Raw genomic sequence first — 17025 nt, 5'->3', positions numbered from 1 at the left:
CCGAACCGGTTCAATATAGCAAATGATCGATTCAAACGAGCGCAAACGAGTTTATATACTTATTATCATGATTTATGATTATCAAAACAGGTTCCATAACATATACATTACAGATTATGCATAAATCGCTAAAATAGCTTTCTGTTGACTTTTTAACCGCACGTTTGACTCGACTTTTGACATAGTTAGAGTGGTGATCAGGGGGAACCATTTTAGAGGTTTATTACCCACATAAATACCAACTCATAATCACTTTTGATTCGTCATAAGACTGAACCATTACTGATTTATTGTAAAGTCAAACCGTAGTTACGACGGTTTGGTTTTTAGCTAAATACTAAGTAAATGTGGAACCACAAAGGTTGAATTACTTACAGAAGCTTAAGAGAAGACTTAAGAACACAGGGGAATGCTTTAGAGCTCTTGGAATGATCAGATGAGTGAGTTTTGAATGTGATGAATGTTGTGAGCACAATGGTGCTATTTATAGCCAAGAACAAGGCCTAAAATCATTACACAACATGCTACTACTGATCATGATGATGGGTAGGTGTCCCCTGAGTGATATGGGTCAATTGTAGGGTGCCCATGCCTCATTGATTGAGGTTTGATCGTTCAAATGGTCCAAAGGCCAAGTAGTTACAACAATTCTGCATCTGGGCACTTTACGCGACCCGCATGGGAGTTCCCATGCACTTTAACGCGGGTCGCCTAAAGTTTAAATATTAGGCGTGTTATTTAAGAGGCTCGCGGCCCGCTTACACTTAAGCCTAACCTTCACGCGGGTCGCGAGAAGTCTGTTTTTCAGATTTTTAAAATCTTTTGTCATGATTATTAGAATCCGGTAATTAATAACGAAATCTTTCGTAATGATTTACCTGACCTTTCGGTTTTGAAGGGGTAACTTTGCGGTTTGGCCCTCGGTTATTTACCGAAAAGGGGCCTCGTGTTATTTACCCGCATTATTAAGTCCCCGGTTTATTTATTAATTATATTGGAAAGCCTTAACTTTCACTGTTGACGCTTTTAACCCTTCTTCTACGAATTCGATCGTAACTTTCTCGTTTCATATCGAAACTTCGTGAAATTTATATATATTATTTTAGTGAGTGTATAATACCGTTACAAAGTCTTTGGAACGTTAAAGGGTCACTCAGAGGTATTATTAAACATGTTGACACAGTTAACCCCTGTAGTTTGTAATCTCTCACTTTCTTTCGCGTTTTGTTTTTTGTACGATCTATAATTTATTCGTTTGAAGGTTTAAGCATTATTTAGGGATACTATACAGTATATTTACCCTTGTTGACATTTTATAACCCTCGAATTTATATACTTTCAAGGTTTGTCAAAATTAGTCCTTTATTTATTATAGATGCCACGTGTAAACAAATGACACGTGTTAACACATCATTGGACACAAAAATTCGATGTGTTACAGCTGGTTCGGTCAGAGCTTTCCAAAAGTAGTAAGAGTGACAATGACAGGGCTATTTATAGGCTCCAAAAGAGGAAAGTGGTAGCCGATCGGCCAGGGTCTCCGATCGGCTGGGCTGCTCGATCGAACAGCATGTTCGATCGGCTAGCCTGTTCGATCAGTGATTCCTGTTCGATCAGGAATCCCCCTTTTCGAGTATTTCACGACGGTTTTCGATATTTCGATTTCGGTGGACGATGATACGAATACGATAGAGTTCCTAGTCAAATTACTTTCAGTCCCAACTACTATATCTAACATACAATCCTCTATAATTCACGTTTCGATGTCGTTTTCGATTGAGTTTGATTGCTTTTCGAGTTTCGATTCGAGTTTCCATTGATTCGATTGAATACCACACAAAACATGAAGTAAACATGCACAAGCAACAAATACGGCACACACACACATAAGTATTACTACACCAGTTTCGCATAGTTTGAGTCTCGAGTTTGATTGATGAGTCGATTAACTTGATTATTGATTGATTAACTTTATCGCATTGTTACTTCCTACTATTCACAGTCGTGAATCGGTCGCGTTGATTAAACATTCGATCATTTCATTTAGACAACACTTACTCCACATAATACAAAAAAAAGCAAAAAGAAACATTAGCAGTCAAAGTTGACTTGGACTTTGACTTTGACTTTGACATTCGAAAACACGGGGTGTTACATGAACGATTCATTTGGGGACTTGCACCCCAGATCAGGAGCATGGTTACTTCCTCAAAGCCCTCAACCATTGCAGAGGTTATCGACTTGAGTGTCACTCTTACTGAAGAAGCTCTACGCATGGGGAAATTTTCGGAATCTGAGGATAACAAGAAAGAGACTTATGTGGAGTCATCAGGCAACAAGAAAAGGAAGTCTTCAAACCTAAAGATGAGCACTCAAGTCAGCTATGGAAGCTCTAAAGCAAACAAAAGAAAGAAAGTGAATCCGCCGCATGGCAGGAAAACTGATAGAGCCACTAATAAGGCTGATGGTAAAGTTTACTCGGGGACTAAGCCAAGGTGCGAGGAATGCAATTCTCACCATAAAGGTCGATGTCTGAGGCCTAAGTGCGAAAAGTGTAGAAAAGAAGGGCACAACAAGGATGCCTGTTGGGCGAAAGACCCAGATGGAAGAAATAAGAGAGTACCAGGTTGCTATAGATGTGGTGAAGCAGGGCACTTTAGGAAAGATTGCCCTAGGAAGGAACAAGCAAGGAAGGGTTTTTACGATCGAAACGCGTGAAGCACGCCAGGATCCAGATGCGGTTACGGGTACGTTCCCTATCAACCAACCTAATGCATCTACTTTTAATTAATACTGGCATTAACTTTAACCTTGCATGCTTAGAACATATGAAACTGCTTGGCCTAGTTTCGAGTAAAATAGATGTCCCGTATTCTTTAGAAATGGGCATAAAGAAGGCTAGTTTAAGCAGACGAAGCAAGTAAGGAATTATATTCTAGGGACTCAGAAGGCCGGAACCTTCTGTTACCGTTGGCTTGAGAAGTCAAAATATGGTAGTCAGCATGGATTAGATATCCAAGTATAGGGCCTGAGAACATCCCCGTTATGGAAGGAGTTCCAGAAGCCTTTTCTGAGGAGCTTAGGATAAACCTCGTGCCAGGAGCGGCATCAGTACCGAATGACGCCTTACCGACTAGCTTCGTCCGCGAAGCATGAGTTTCCGATATAACTGCCAGAGCTGCTAGACAGAAGGAAGTTATGGACATGACATCCTTAGTTAAGGACACGAGGAGAAAGTTGACAGTCCCACTTTGCATAAATTTCAGAAAATTGAGAATCAGAATCCTTCGCCAAGGACTGATGACATGAAACAGACAGATCATAAGATCCCAGTTACCACTCAAAGATCGACTTGAGGACCGGATGTCCACAACGGTAAGTACAGGAAGGAAATATCTTTGAAACGACTTTTAGGACTAGCTTCAAGTATTACGAGTTCCTTGTCGTACCATTTGGCTTAACACATGCATCGACAATATTCATGGACCTCATGAATCGAACGTGTGAGCCATACCTGGATAGATCATGATTATGTTTATTGACTACATTCTTATATGACCAATGACCAAGGCAGGTCGTAAGCAACAACTGCAATTTACCATGCAACTCTTAGAGAAAAGAACAGTTATGTGCTATGATGACGAAAAGCGGATTTCGAATTCGCGAGGTAAGAACTTTAAGATACATGATGGATAAAGAACGAGATTCATGCCAACCCTGCAACCAAGAGCTAAGGAGCTAGAGTTGCAATTATGTGACGCTTCTCGACAAAGTTTCGATTGCACATCGATGCAACGAGATCACGACATTGCATACGCGGCACATTGATTAAGGAATCAAAAGTAGAAACCTTGAGCTAGATACAGTAATTGCGCACCGCAAATTTGACGTCATTACCTGAAAGAAAACGCTGCACGATCTTCACTGATCACAAGGATTGCAGCACACCGTTGATCGTAAGAACTTGAATACTAACTAAGCTACTGAACGATGCAGACTGTATGAACACGGTACGAGCTTGTGAGATAAACTTTGATAAAAAGTTGGAACACTCACTTGCCCTTAGGAGAGTTTTCCTACAACAGTATTTATCACACCGCCGTTTAAACCGCTTCGTGTGAAGCTTTAGATGGAACATAATAAGTCGATCCTCATCGTGTTGATCAGAGACCGGGAATAAACAGTCTGTTGGCCAAGTTGGTCCAGGAAAAACTAGAGGCAAACCGTTTAGATATGTGAACATATCAAGGCAGCCCGCAGAATACAGAAAGATTGCGCCGATGAGCGGCGGAAATCGTAGGAATTTGAAACGAGAAGTATGGCTTTAATAGGATCCTCGCCTAGAGAAGGCATGATGTGATTTGGAAAACGAAAAGGTTGAATCCCCGGTGTAGGGATCAGAACCATTGCTCACCAGAAGAAACTTCCAGAAAAAGATCAGTAGTGATCGCGACACATTCATGTGTCTAGTCTTTAGAGGAGTCTGACTCAAGGAACAGTCATAGTTCCCACAAATAAGATTCACATCAATAACAAACGACAAGAATTACTATAGAACCTGTTAAGGTTTTGGACCAAGAGTCCACAATACTATAGAAACCTGTTAAGGTTACGGACCAAGAGTCCACAAGATACAGAAAAGACATGATTGATTTCCTTGAGTACAATAGAATTCATAACATGACCTAGAATTACATGGGAACATAAAGACAAATCATGAATCTAACTGACCATATTTGTTTCACAACTCCCTGCGACCGATGGCATCGCTTGAATTTCGGGACGAAATTCCTTTAACGGGGGGAGACTGTGACAACCGTCACTTTTCCGTACATTCCGTACACTAAATAAACAGTAAATTGTGCTTTAATGACTGTGCATGATCTAGTTTACCAGACAAATAAATTTCTGTTTTCCATGCAAGTAAATTCATGCATGTTCTATACTACAAAATATTTGCTTTATGCATTAACAAGAGCGTTGCGTCAGAAATACTAGTAAACTCACCGGTAAGACACAATATGCCAACAACTCTGCAGAAAGCAGTCAGACAATAGAATTGGAGCCTAGGTGTAGGTCCAATGACAAGAATACATTAAAACCCAAGAGTACATACAAGGGTTAACTTATAGACATTCCAGGAGCTAAAATACGCACTAAAAAGCACCCGAAACGCATTTTAAATGCAGAATTCTGCACAAATCAGATATAATCAGCTTTTAACAACATAAATATTATGCAGAATTCATATTTTATTATCCAGAATACCCTCCTAAGTGTTGGGAATTGAAAGGGTTACAAAAGGGTACTTAAAAGACACTAAACGGTGCAATTTAGCACTTTAACGAACCGGTATTTAACCGAACAACCGAACATTAACCGGAACATAAACATATTGCTAGAAGCATTGTTTTAATGTTTCTGAGCTAGTTATGGTCCCCGAACACCATAACACCCCTTATAACATAGTAACACACTAAATCCCTAAACTATATACTTGGAACTTAACTTATAAATGAAAATTAGAACTTGAAAGTTTCACTTTGCCCCCCCCCCCCATATTGTATACGGTTCAAAGGAGGTGACCCCACCAAATTTTGCCAAAATCCTACTAAATCCCCTTTAGATTTAATTTGATATTCCTTAGATTTGATCTAGATTTTGTAAGATTTCTATGGATTTTGGAAGATCTTGTGAAATATTATATAAGATAACAGTAGATCTTATTCACCACTTCACACCATCTTCCTTCCTCCTTCTTCCTCTTACCTACGGCCCAAGCACACCCACATATAACCTCCATTTTCATTCCATCTTCAAGTATTCTAAGGTGAACATGAGGTGTAAGAAGCATAGTTAGGAAGCTTGGAGGCATTGAAACTTGAAGGACCCCTCTCAAGTGCTTTTATCCACCTCATTTCCTCTCTTGATCATCCCTAGCTTCAAGCTAGTTGTAAGCATCTTGAACACTCTTATTTACTTCTATTTTTAGTGGTTAAAAGACTTGTTATGTTGAAAATCTTAAGAACATTAAAGAATATGAACATGAAACTTGAACATAAAGCTTATATACATGATGAATCTTGATGAAATAGTGATGTTTTGCTTATGTGTGATGTTTGTTGTTGTTATTTATTTGAGATGATGATGATTAATCATCACATGAAGCTTGCTAGGTGATGTTTAAACACTTAATCTAGCAAGATAGGAGATGATTATGTAACAACATGAAATAATCATCTTCTTGTAAAGACATGAACTTGAGGAGTAAAAATAATTTCTTGAAAAGTAATATACAAAATGAACTAGTAAGCTTATAAATCCAAGATTTATAAATGATTTTCCAAGAAAACCAAGTTTAAAATATGATTTTTAAAAGATCTTGGTTTTTACTTAAACCTACACTATTTTTATTAGAAAGATAAGTGTATGAACACTTATGAAACAAGAAAAATACAAAAGAAATATTTTTAGAAAAATCATCTTACAAGTTGTAAATGACTAAATCTTTTAATAAAGTGATTTACAAACAAATAACCATGTTTTTAAGGGTAACTAAGCCTACTAAATAACATGGTAAGTTACTACAAGTTTTTACAAAACTTCAAGTTCATGATGTAGTGTGATTTACATGATCTAGGCTTATGGTAAGGCTTGATAGTGTTGTTAATGTTGATGATGATTTTAAAAGAAAATAAACACATGTTTTGAAAACATGGAAAACCTCCATTTTTAGGGGAAACTCTGTCAAAATTTCTATAAATTTTGACACTTAGAAAAATATAAGTTTTTGAAGAAACTTATCCCCTAAAAATGTATCTAAAAACATTTACCAAGGATTCCCTAAATTTTTGTGTTAAGAAATGATGATTTCTTTAAGATAAAAAAATTTGATATTAAGTATGTATATTTTTGAGAAATATATATATATATATATATATATATATATATATATATATATATATATATTGATCACCAAATTTTGTGCTAAGTGTATATAGTATGTATTATACGTGATAGTGTATTAGGACTTGAAAATACACTAAATACTCGTAAGAAGTGAAAATACAAAAATACACATACAGCATACAAGATACATAATTTGGGTGCAAAATACAAGAAACTTATATTTATTTTTGAGAAAATAATATAAGTAAGACACTTAGTTAAAAATATAAATTATTGTTAACACAAGGAAAACATATACAAAAGATAGTGACTTGTACTTGTGCGATACAAGTCTAGTGACTAACGTTAAGAAAACACGTATAGGTCACGACGTTAATTAAGCAAATCCGGTGAAGTTTACGACGCAAGGAACGCAAAGTTGTGAGTTCATGCTCCCCCTTTTCTTTAACTGTTTTTGGTTTTATAACTCTCGGGGGTGAAATACATATACAAATACTTAAACGGTATGAAATGCCTATGAAATACTAGATCATGTGAGCATAGACTTAATACTAAAAATGCCATAAACTCTTGGTGAAGACTAGTACCAAGCAGTGTTAAAGATGCCATAAATTCTTGGTGAAAACTAGTACCAAGAAATGCTAAAAATGCCATAAAGTCTTGGTGAAAACTAGTACCAAGCCATTAAAAACATTCATTAATTAGGGACGAGGTTTAGATCTAACGGGTACGGCCGAACCCCACTCATGGTCACAACTAGTACCTAGTAGTGCTTCGGAGTCCCAGTCGAGGTTAATCGACACAGTCGAGGGTAATCGACACAGTCAAGGAGTCATAACAAGTACTCCCCATGTCCTTAAGGAGTCATAGCAAGTACTCCCTATGTCCTCACATGTCTTAAAGGAGCCATTACGAGTGATCCTTGTGCCTTAAAGTCCTTGTAAACATTCATGTTCATACACACTTTTCATACATGTTTACAAAAGAGTCTCTCAAAGATTTACAAGAATTACGATATACAAACAAGACGCATGAACTCGCTCAACTTTATGTTGATGTTTTCCAAAATTACATGTATTTCAGGTAACAGGATGGATCTTGGGCACAAGTGTCGTAACTAGAAGTAAACTCCAAGTTTAGATGTCATCCACTTTTGTTGATTTGTAACCTAGACGGAGGTTGTGTTTTCAAACTTAAATAACAAGTGTTTGTAATACTCAAATTTTATGAATGGATGAACATCGTTTTGATTATGTAGTTGTTTATTACGATTGAATGCAATGATATTAAACCAGTCACACACCATACGCTTCCGCAAAAGACAGGGTGTGACAGTTTGGTATCAGAGCTTCGATTGTAGTGAACTATGATTCCTTCTCGAGTCTAGACTACAATCACTAGAGTTCTCTCACGAAAACATTTTACGAAAAGGTTTTCATTGCATTCACGTAAGCGTCAAGATCCACGAGTCAAACACTTTTCAAAAAGAGATAAGGCAAGGACATTAGTAGGGAATACCCTCAAGATAAGGATATTGAACTTCGGCCACTTAATCATGATAGAGTGGTGTGGAGATCGAGATCAGGAAAGGATATGGATTATAGTGCTTCTAATGTTTGGGATGATATTCGCACTATTCAGAATGAAGTCCCTTGGGTGTGCATGGTTTGGTTTCCTCAATCTATCCCTCGTCATTCATTTTTCATATGGCTACTGGTTAACAAGAAATTGAAGACGCATGATATTATGTGTAGCTGGTATTCTTCGGGTAATGTGAATCTCAATCTTTTGTGCTGTTCTTTGTGTACTTCTGGGTCGGATTCTCATGAGCACCTATTCTTTGAGTGCTCTTATGGGACGCAGATTTGGAATGGAGTTAAGGACATAGCTCGTATGGATTCCGTCTCTAATACTTGGGATAACATTTACGACCATCTAGTGCGGTTCGGTAATTCAAAGAAGGTGACACACGTTATTAGCAAGCTTGTAGTGGGTGCGGCGACTTACTTTGTTTGGCAGGAAAGGAACACGAGATTATTTTCAACCAAGAGAAGGAGCGTTGCTCGGCTTATAGAGGTGATATTAGTTACCGTCAGGATGAAACTTCACACGATGCGGTTCAAGAGAACAAGCCAAGTGGAGAGGATTTTACAAGATTGGAGTCTGTCTCATGGGCTCGTGATTGAAGATGATGATTGTGGTTAACAGTCGTTTGTTGCAATGTAGTGTCGTGGTTGACATGTCTATCTAGTTATCTTGTTTGCACGTGTCTAACTTGTTTCCTTGTGCTTGTAACTCTGGTATGGCATGTCATGCTAGAGAACTGGGGAATGCTCTATTCCTCACTTGTTTTTTATTGATTGATGATATAAAATACACCGGGGTAACCCTTTACCCAAAAAGAAAATGGAGATAAGGTGTATGTTGTAGAAAAAATAAGGAAGTTGGGGCTAGGGTTTTGAGAAAGTGAAAAGGGGAAGGATAAAGATGATGAGTGTTCTTGAAATCTGGGTAAATAGAAATTAGATTTAAAGGGGAGGAGAAATTACAAAAATACCCTTGCATGTGACAAATAATTAACCAAGGTTAGGGGTGGAGTTAGATTTAGGGGGCCAAAATAGTTAGTTATAGAGACCACGGGGGCACAGTTGTTAAAAAAAATCATATTTTGGGCTAATATAGTAAAAGTGATATAACCACAGGGGCCAAAAACGTAACTTACTCTTTAAAGTATTCATGTACAATGTACAGTTTATGGATTATCTCAAAATGCAACACACCTGTACGTTTTTTTGTACACATCAAATATCAATGTATCTTTTTTTATGTAAAAGGAATTCAACTAAAAAAAGCAAAGAACAAAAAATGTAACTTCTGTTTTGTTTCAAAACCAACATCTAACCCTTTTTTTTTTACATTTTCCCCTTTAAATGTAATTTCTTTATTATACACTTTGTTGAAATATTACCGATTAAAAAGTAGCATTTTTTTCCAATAGAACATTTGTAACAACTTTTTAAAAAAGTCTAAAAAGTTTTTAAATGTTTTCCCTTATCACATACGTTGTTATATATCTTCATTTTTTTGTAATACGTTTTGTGCTAAAAAAAATAAAAATAAAGCATGTTACAGTACATTTTTTTTGTTGTAACAAGTTTTGCGCTATAAAAAGTAAGAAATTTATCCGAATAACAGTTGTTACGTTGTTTTTTCCTCAAACGAATACATATTACAGTACATAGCAAAAAATAATATATTTTACATTTATTTGCATTATACCCATAGGTGTTACAGATAAAATACATCCCCAAAAAGTGTAAACAGGGTTAGAAGCATATCACCTTTTTTTTTATTTTGAACGTTTTGTTAATTCACACATCAACAACTCAGTAAAAACTACATTTTTTTGTTGTAATTTCCACACCTTTTTTTGTCAAAACTATAGTTTTGTAATTTCCAGCCCTAGTTTTGGTAATATCATTTGTTTTCCAAACAAATACACACAAACTCCTAGAACATCACTTTTTTTTTTTTTTTTTGCAATCTCAGACAAACAACCACCTGCATCTCAATAATGAAGTATACAATAAAACCCTACATTTTTGTTTCAAAATGTAAACAACCAAAAAAACACCAGATTTCTACAGAAAGACAAAGGTGTTACCTTTTGCTAAGAAGACCGACACACCTGAAACTCCGATATTGGTGGAAATCTCTGGTGAAGTTGGTGCAGAGGAAGATAATTTGCTGTTTTTTTTTTTTTTTTTTTTTTTTGCGGTGGAAATCTCCGGCGAAGGTGGTGTGGATGGGATGAAGAGAGAGGGATTGTTAAAGAATCTCCGACGAAGTTTGGTGTGAAGGGGATGAAGAGAGAGAGAGAGAGAGAGAGATTTGTGAACTGCATTTGGGGCATTTGGTTTTTGAATTTTTTTGTGTTGATACTGAATATAGCTTAAGGGGGCATAGATTTAAAGTGTAATAATGAATACTTGTCTTCTGATCATACTCAACATCAACATGCAGAGACAAATTGTAACATTTCTCCCCATTTTACTCTTTAGGTGTACTATCTATCATCTATATATTATACCAAAAAGTAATTGAGATCAGGACATCACCCCAAAAAAATCATCCTAGCCATCCATCATGTATAATCAATGGTAGTTAGAGAGTTTCTTAGGCTTCCTTAACTCAAGGAGGTTTTCGATTATATATATTGATTTGTGTACATGATAGATATAAGTTGATTATGACCCTCCTTGCTACAAGTCCATTCTCATTTAGAAATATTCTTCTGTCAATTTTCTAGCATTATTATAGAAATTGTATATATTAACTGATTTATGGTAATAATAGTTGTTTATATTAAAATAAATAAATGATTTCCCAGACGACATACAACAGCAAAGGAACGAATGGATGTATTTCTTTTGTTTTGAAGAAACAAACTTATGAATAGAAGAATACATCAAGTACTCATATACATAACTCCTATTACTTTGATTAAATCTCAAGTCCAAAAACAACTCACCTGCCATCATATTATACACACCTGTTGCTGGAAAACATCATTGTTTCTTGAATTCTTCAGCATTGAATTTGTTCCACGATTCCTGTTTGAATTTGGTCAAAATATAACATAACATGTTTAGCGATTTTTCCATAAAGTTTGTGTTCAAAGGTTGCTTGCTTGATATTCAAAGTTAAATATGGGAATCCAGATGCAATAATAGATGCTAGTGAACTACTCGAGATCAGCTCGCTAAAAGCTAGAGTCGAGCCGAGCTAAAACGAGTCAGAGCTTATATTGGAGCTATTTTAAATAAACTAACTCGAGCTTAAAAAACCCTATTATTTGTATAGCTTTTATTTAACATATTGAATAATTATTTACATAATAATGAATATTATATACAAAATAATGATGAAAATAACTAAATATAAAAAAAAGTTAAATTATAAATACAGATAAAAAATAATAATTAACGAGCCGGCCCAGGCTTAGCACGAATAACCATAATTATTCACTGTTTACCAATCAAACGCAGTAGCACTGTTGTATGATTTCATATAGTAGCAGAATCATGACAGATTGATTACCTTTAAAAGATCAAAAACTTTCTCTGCAATGTACTTTTGTTGAACACTGGCGCCTTTCTGCTGAACTTTGTCTGGATGAACACATAGTGTTGCTTTGTAATAAGCTTTTTTAACGGCTGTGGATGTTATCAGATCAGTCAACGAAATTGGCTGCCACCCGCTTCCAGCCCATAGTATCTGCATCATCATGCAAATACAGCATCAAAAGAGAAAAAAACAGTATTAATAACTTGCTGTAAAATATACAAGCGTCTGAAATTTAAATGATATTAGATCTTGAAAAGAAAAGATACATGTTGTAATGAAGATAACAGTGCACGCAAATTGCCTTCTTTTCCTACCGCCCAACGCTTTATGTCACCCTCTAGAGTTGCAGCAACCCTCTGAAAATTAAGTATGTAAGAAACAAATGAGAGAAGCTTTTATTCGCACATTTCATAGGCATAAATAAATAAATAAATACTTACATGCTTCTCGTCTTGCTCTTGCTGCGCCTGAAGGTCACGCTTGTTCTTTTCATTCAGTGCATTATTCTAGTAAGTAAGTAAAATAAAATGGTACGCTTAGGTACGAATAACCAAAGTGAACATTTTCTATAGTAAATACATGCAATAGAATCTCATTGTGTCATTCACATGCTCATTAAACTTGTTATAAAGATCAATTATAGATGTGCAAGAAGATAGTTAGTTATTCACATATTCAAGTGCAAGAAAACCAATCTAGGAACTGTACTAAAATGTATGTAATATTTTAAGGTTGTGATAAATTACTTTGGATCATCAGTTAAGGTTTGTGGGTTTTTACGTAAAATCCCAATGTACTTTTACATTTGTGATTTAACTAATTTTTGTGCCTCGGAGTCGTCATAGATGGCTTTTTGTCTGGTAACGTGCGAACTGGACATGAAATGATTATTTTGACATTTTTTGTTATTTAAAAAACGTAGATGTGAAGTCAGCATCGTTAAATAACAACAATGAAGAAAATGATATGTCGTCATGCCAAATCAGCATTTTGACCTAATTACCGATTTCCAGATAGGACAAAACAAAATTATATTTAGCACTTATTTAGCGGTTTCCTTCTTTTGACAAGGAGTTAGTCGTGTTACACATACTAGAATATTGAAAATTTCATGGAGCCGGAGAGCTACAGGATCATCAATCAACGTTTTTAAGAGCGATCAGCATAAAAGACTAGATATGATTCTTCTACTAATGGAGGTGAAAGAAAAAGAATATACCATTCGCTCGCGGGTTGTCATGTGGTGGTTGAATCTTGCTTTTCGTCTCTCTTCACTTTCCCCTTCAATTTCCTGGAATTCTCGTGATGGAGGGGCAACTACTCAACAAAACACAGTACCCGTTAGTTAATCAACCACACTGAAAATGAGCCTGATTGGATTGGATTGGAGAGACAGACATGTTTCGTTTTAAATTAAATAAATCTCTTAGCTTAGCGCATTTGACTCAATAAAAAATACTTTATCAAAGTCAAGATCAACCCAGTTGTAAGGGTGAAGGGGGTGCACACCTAATAGGTGAGTGCCCTCTCTTACGCCAAACCAATCCCCGTGTGCCACGTCAACTCCCCTCTTAAACTCCCCTAACACCCCCATTTGATGGCGCCACTCCCCTATTAGGTGAATTGGTTTTTTTTTAAAAAAAAATAAAAAAATAAAAAATAAAGAAAAGCTGTGATTGGTCCCCTCTCTCCTCTCTCCTCTCTCTCTCCTCCCCTCTCATCGGTGAGCCGCCACCTACCCTCCCTCCTCTCTCTACTCACCGCATCAATGGCGGCACCCCCCGATCCGGCGAAACCCCTCCCCGAATGCCCTCCCCGAAGACGCCCCTCTCACCCTAAAGGTATCTTACCTCCCATTCCAAAAAGATAAGAGAAGTCATCGCTACTATTTGCTGCTTTTGAGGATGATGCCTGTTTTGTGCTCACCGCCTTGTTCTGTTTCTTAGGAACAACAACATTGTTGTTGAAAAGAGCATCATACACAGAATCCTGAAATTGTAAGAAATATAATTAACTCAAGTGTACGGTTACCTAACACACTAGGGGGCATTTTCATATACGTTTTTAAAGTTATTATTATTCTGATAATCATACTTGTAAGTAAGATAGTGCTTGATAGAAATAACCACATGATCCGTTGTTTGAAAATTATTAATTAATTAAAAAAAACATTCTTATGAAAAAAAAAAATAACAAATAATCTTGTAATACCCTATAATAAGCAGTTCCATTAGGAAATTTAAAAAAATTATTTGAAAGAATCACAAAATAAAAAGCAGTATTTGTTTATCTATCCAAACGACCCCTAGATTGTGCATAATTTCTCTGGAGAAACCTTATTGGTAGAGCTCTGGGTTGATCTGGTGTTTGACTGAGCGCCTGAAGTGAAAAAGGAATCTAGATAATCATCAACACCAGAAGCTCCATTATTATTTACTTGATGATAGCCACTCTCAAACATTAGAAACGGATCTTCTGCTGTAGCTGAAAATGATTTGGCTGGTCCAACAGCAGGATTTGCTTCTGCTTTCCTTCTGAATATATAAAAGAAAGAAAACTGTCAATTACAGCAACCTAGTAAAGGTGACAAAATGGGCAGATTGGGTTAAAAAAGGCTACTTTTAGGTATGGGTTGAGTTGCCCTCATCACCAACAGCAAGCAAGCAAACATCAATCATAAATTATAACCATGCTAAAACTTCAAATTTATAAGACAATATCAGCTTTTTAATCAATAGTAAAAAAAATGCCTATGTATACTGCACATTTTTAACCCAGTCCCAGATGGATGGTTTAAATTAAAGGGAAAGTTAACAACAGTCAATTTTATATCTTTGTAGTTTTGATGTTACAAATCTGGCAACTGCTTATATAAATAAAAATTGAGGTGGTTGCCCATTTAAACAAAAACAAACAAACAAACAAAATTTAGACTACAGCCGCATTAAACTTCCAAATCAAAATCTATCTAAAGCGAATTATTATTATTATTCATTTTGTTTCTAGTTTCTCTTTAAAAAGTTCAACTTACCCAATAACAATAACAATAACAATAACAATAACAATAACAATAACAAATAACAATAAAAAATAACAATAAAAAATAACAATAACAAATAACAATAAAAAATAACAATAAAAAATAACAAACAATAATAATAACAATGATAATAACAATAATAAACAATAAAAATAACAATAACAATAACAATACCGATTAAGTGAAGAAGCAAAATCCGATAGCAGATCTGTGGGTTCGGAAACAGTTTCTTGCTTTTTCATCATCACATTTGCATTGAGATTTCCATGAACCCCCATCCCACCAAAACTCCCAAGCAAATCATCAACTGAATCCCTGTTCCCAACCACATCACCAGAAGAACCCTTGAAAACCCCAAACACATCATCACTATAAGTATTCGAACGGTTGAAAACCCCAAACACATCATCGAAATCAGAATTTGGTGGTTTGTTTGTGGAATTGGAACCGATATCTGTTGGGAAGCCATTGGAAGTGAAATTAGGTTTGTTGGTGTTCTTCAAATCGGCCAAAGGGGCGGAGGATTTGCCGTGTGCTTTAAAGCCAATACTCTCTACTAGAACACCAAAGTGATCCATCTAAGAGAAGCAGCTGGTGGTATTCGAGATTGATCTTAGAAAAGAAGGGGAGGGGGGGGGGATGATAATATGAACAGGAGGGATGATGAAGGAGATGATCCACCGACAAATGGATCTGTGAATTCTGCTTCCTTCGTCGGTCCCTCCTCCTCCTCTGTGTTTGCGTTTGCGTCTGTTTGATGATGAGATGAAATGAAATGGAATGGAATGATTGGAATGGAACGGGTGTTCGGTGGGTGCCGTCGATCATGAGCTGGATTGCCTTTTCACCATGTCCCTTCACTTTTTCTGGAGGTCAAGAATAGCCCCTCTTCTACTTTTCTGTCCAAAACCCACCCAGATTATTATTGATTTTGCACTTTTAGAAGATAAACAATCCACTATCCAACTTAGGGGTGTTCATCAAATCGAATATCGAATTTTTGGATTATTCGAATAATTTTTTACTTTCCATTGAATTCTAATTCGATTAAAACATACCGAATTTGATTCGAATTCGTATTCGAATAAAAAACCCAGTTCGTATTCGATTAAAAATTTGAATTCAAATAAATTCGATTTGATTCAGATTCTTTTAAAACATGTAAAAAACTATCAAAAAGAAACATAAATTTTAAAGTAGTCATAAAGCACCATATCAAATTAAAAAGTCTAAATAAAGCACCGTAAGTCTAAAACTCAAAACAAGAAGTCGGGAATAATCACTCGACATTACAAGTTAATATTTTTAGGTTTAGAATTCTATTGATAGATTTGTTACTTAGGTTTAGTTATCAGTCATGTAGTGGGTTTGGTAATGGGTAAATTTAATACATGAAATAAATTTTGAAAATAATTTATAGTATAGCCCAATAAAAGTTATATATATATATATATATATATATATATATATATATATATATAGGGTAAGTTTCATGCGAGAACCACCTTTATTGCGAGAACCGCGAGAACCAATGTGAACACAACCTAAAATAGCTAAAAAAAACCTAACCCCCACCCCACCCCCCCCCCAAAAAAAAAAAAGAAAAAAAAAACCTAACCCCCCCCCCCAAGCTAAAATGCTAAAAACTAAACCCCCAAAAAACCTAAAAAAAAATCTAAAAAAATCAAAAAAAAAATCTACATTTTTTTTAATTTTTTATGTTAAAATCGCTACTTTTAGTAGCAAAAAAAAATTTATTTTTTAAATATTTTTTTTGCTACTAAAAGTAGCGATTTTTTTATAAAAAAATATTAAAAAAAAAATTGTGTGTTTTTTAGCTAATTTTAGGCATTTTTGGTTGTGTTCACATTGGTTCTCGCGGTTCTCGCGGTTCTCGCAATAGAGGGTGGTTCCTAACAGATCTTTGTCCTATATATATATATATATAT

General features: G+C 35.7%; 1 protein-coding gene across 1 annotated transcript; it reads right to left on the bottom strand.

Moving 5' to 3' along the window:
• Positions 1 to 11249: 11249 nt before the first annotated feature.
• Positions 11250 to 15930, bottom strand: LOC110873025 (auxilin-related protein 1). Its single transcript, XM_022121942.2, has 8 exons — positions 15251 to 15930; positions 14372 to 14570; positions 13887 to 14025; positions 13256 to 13353; positions 12477 to 12542; positions 12303 to 12392; positions 12010 to 12186; positions 11250 to 11522 (listed from the first exon to the last, which is right to left on the bottom strand). Exons 1-8 carry the CDS (start codon positions 15652 to 15654, stop codon positions 11478 to 11480), a joined length of 1218 nt encoding a protein of 405 aa, XP_021977634.1. The 5' UTR covers positions 15655 to 15930; the 3' UTR covers positions 11250 to 11477.
• Between the last annotated feature and the right edge of the window lie 1095 nt (positions 15931 to 17025).

The sequence above is a fragment of the Helianthus annuus genome, chromosome 8 (genome assembly GCF_002127325.2).
Source record: "Helianthus annuus cultivar XRQ/B chromosome 8, HanXRQr2.0-SUNRISE, whole genome shotgun sequence".
In the NCBI taxonomy this organism is placed as follows: Eukaryota; Viridiplantae; Streptophyta; class Magnoliopsida; order Asterales; family Asteraceae; genus Helianthus; species Helianthus annuus.
This window is presented reverse-complemented; position numbering and strand designations above follow the sequence as displayed.

Coding starts and splice junctions, on each gene's coding strand:
- LOC110873025 (XM_022121942.2), bottom strand. CDS start 15,654: ATGGATCACTTTGGTGTTCTAGTAGAGAGTATTGGCTTTAAAGCACAC. Junction 12,543..13,255: donor TGACAACCCGCGAGCGAATG/GTATATTCTTTT, acceptor CTTACTTACTAG/AATAATGCACTGAATGAAAA. Junction 12,393..12,476: donor AAGAGCAAGACGAGAAGCAT/GTAAGTATTTAT, acceptor CTTAATTTTCAG/AGGGTTGCTGCAACTCTAGA.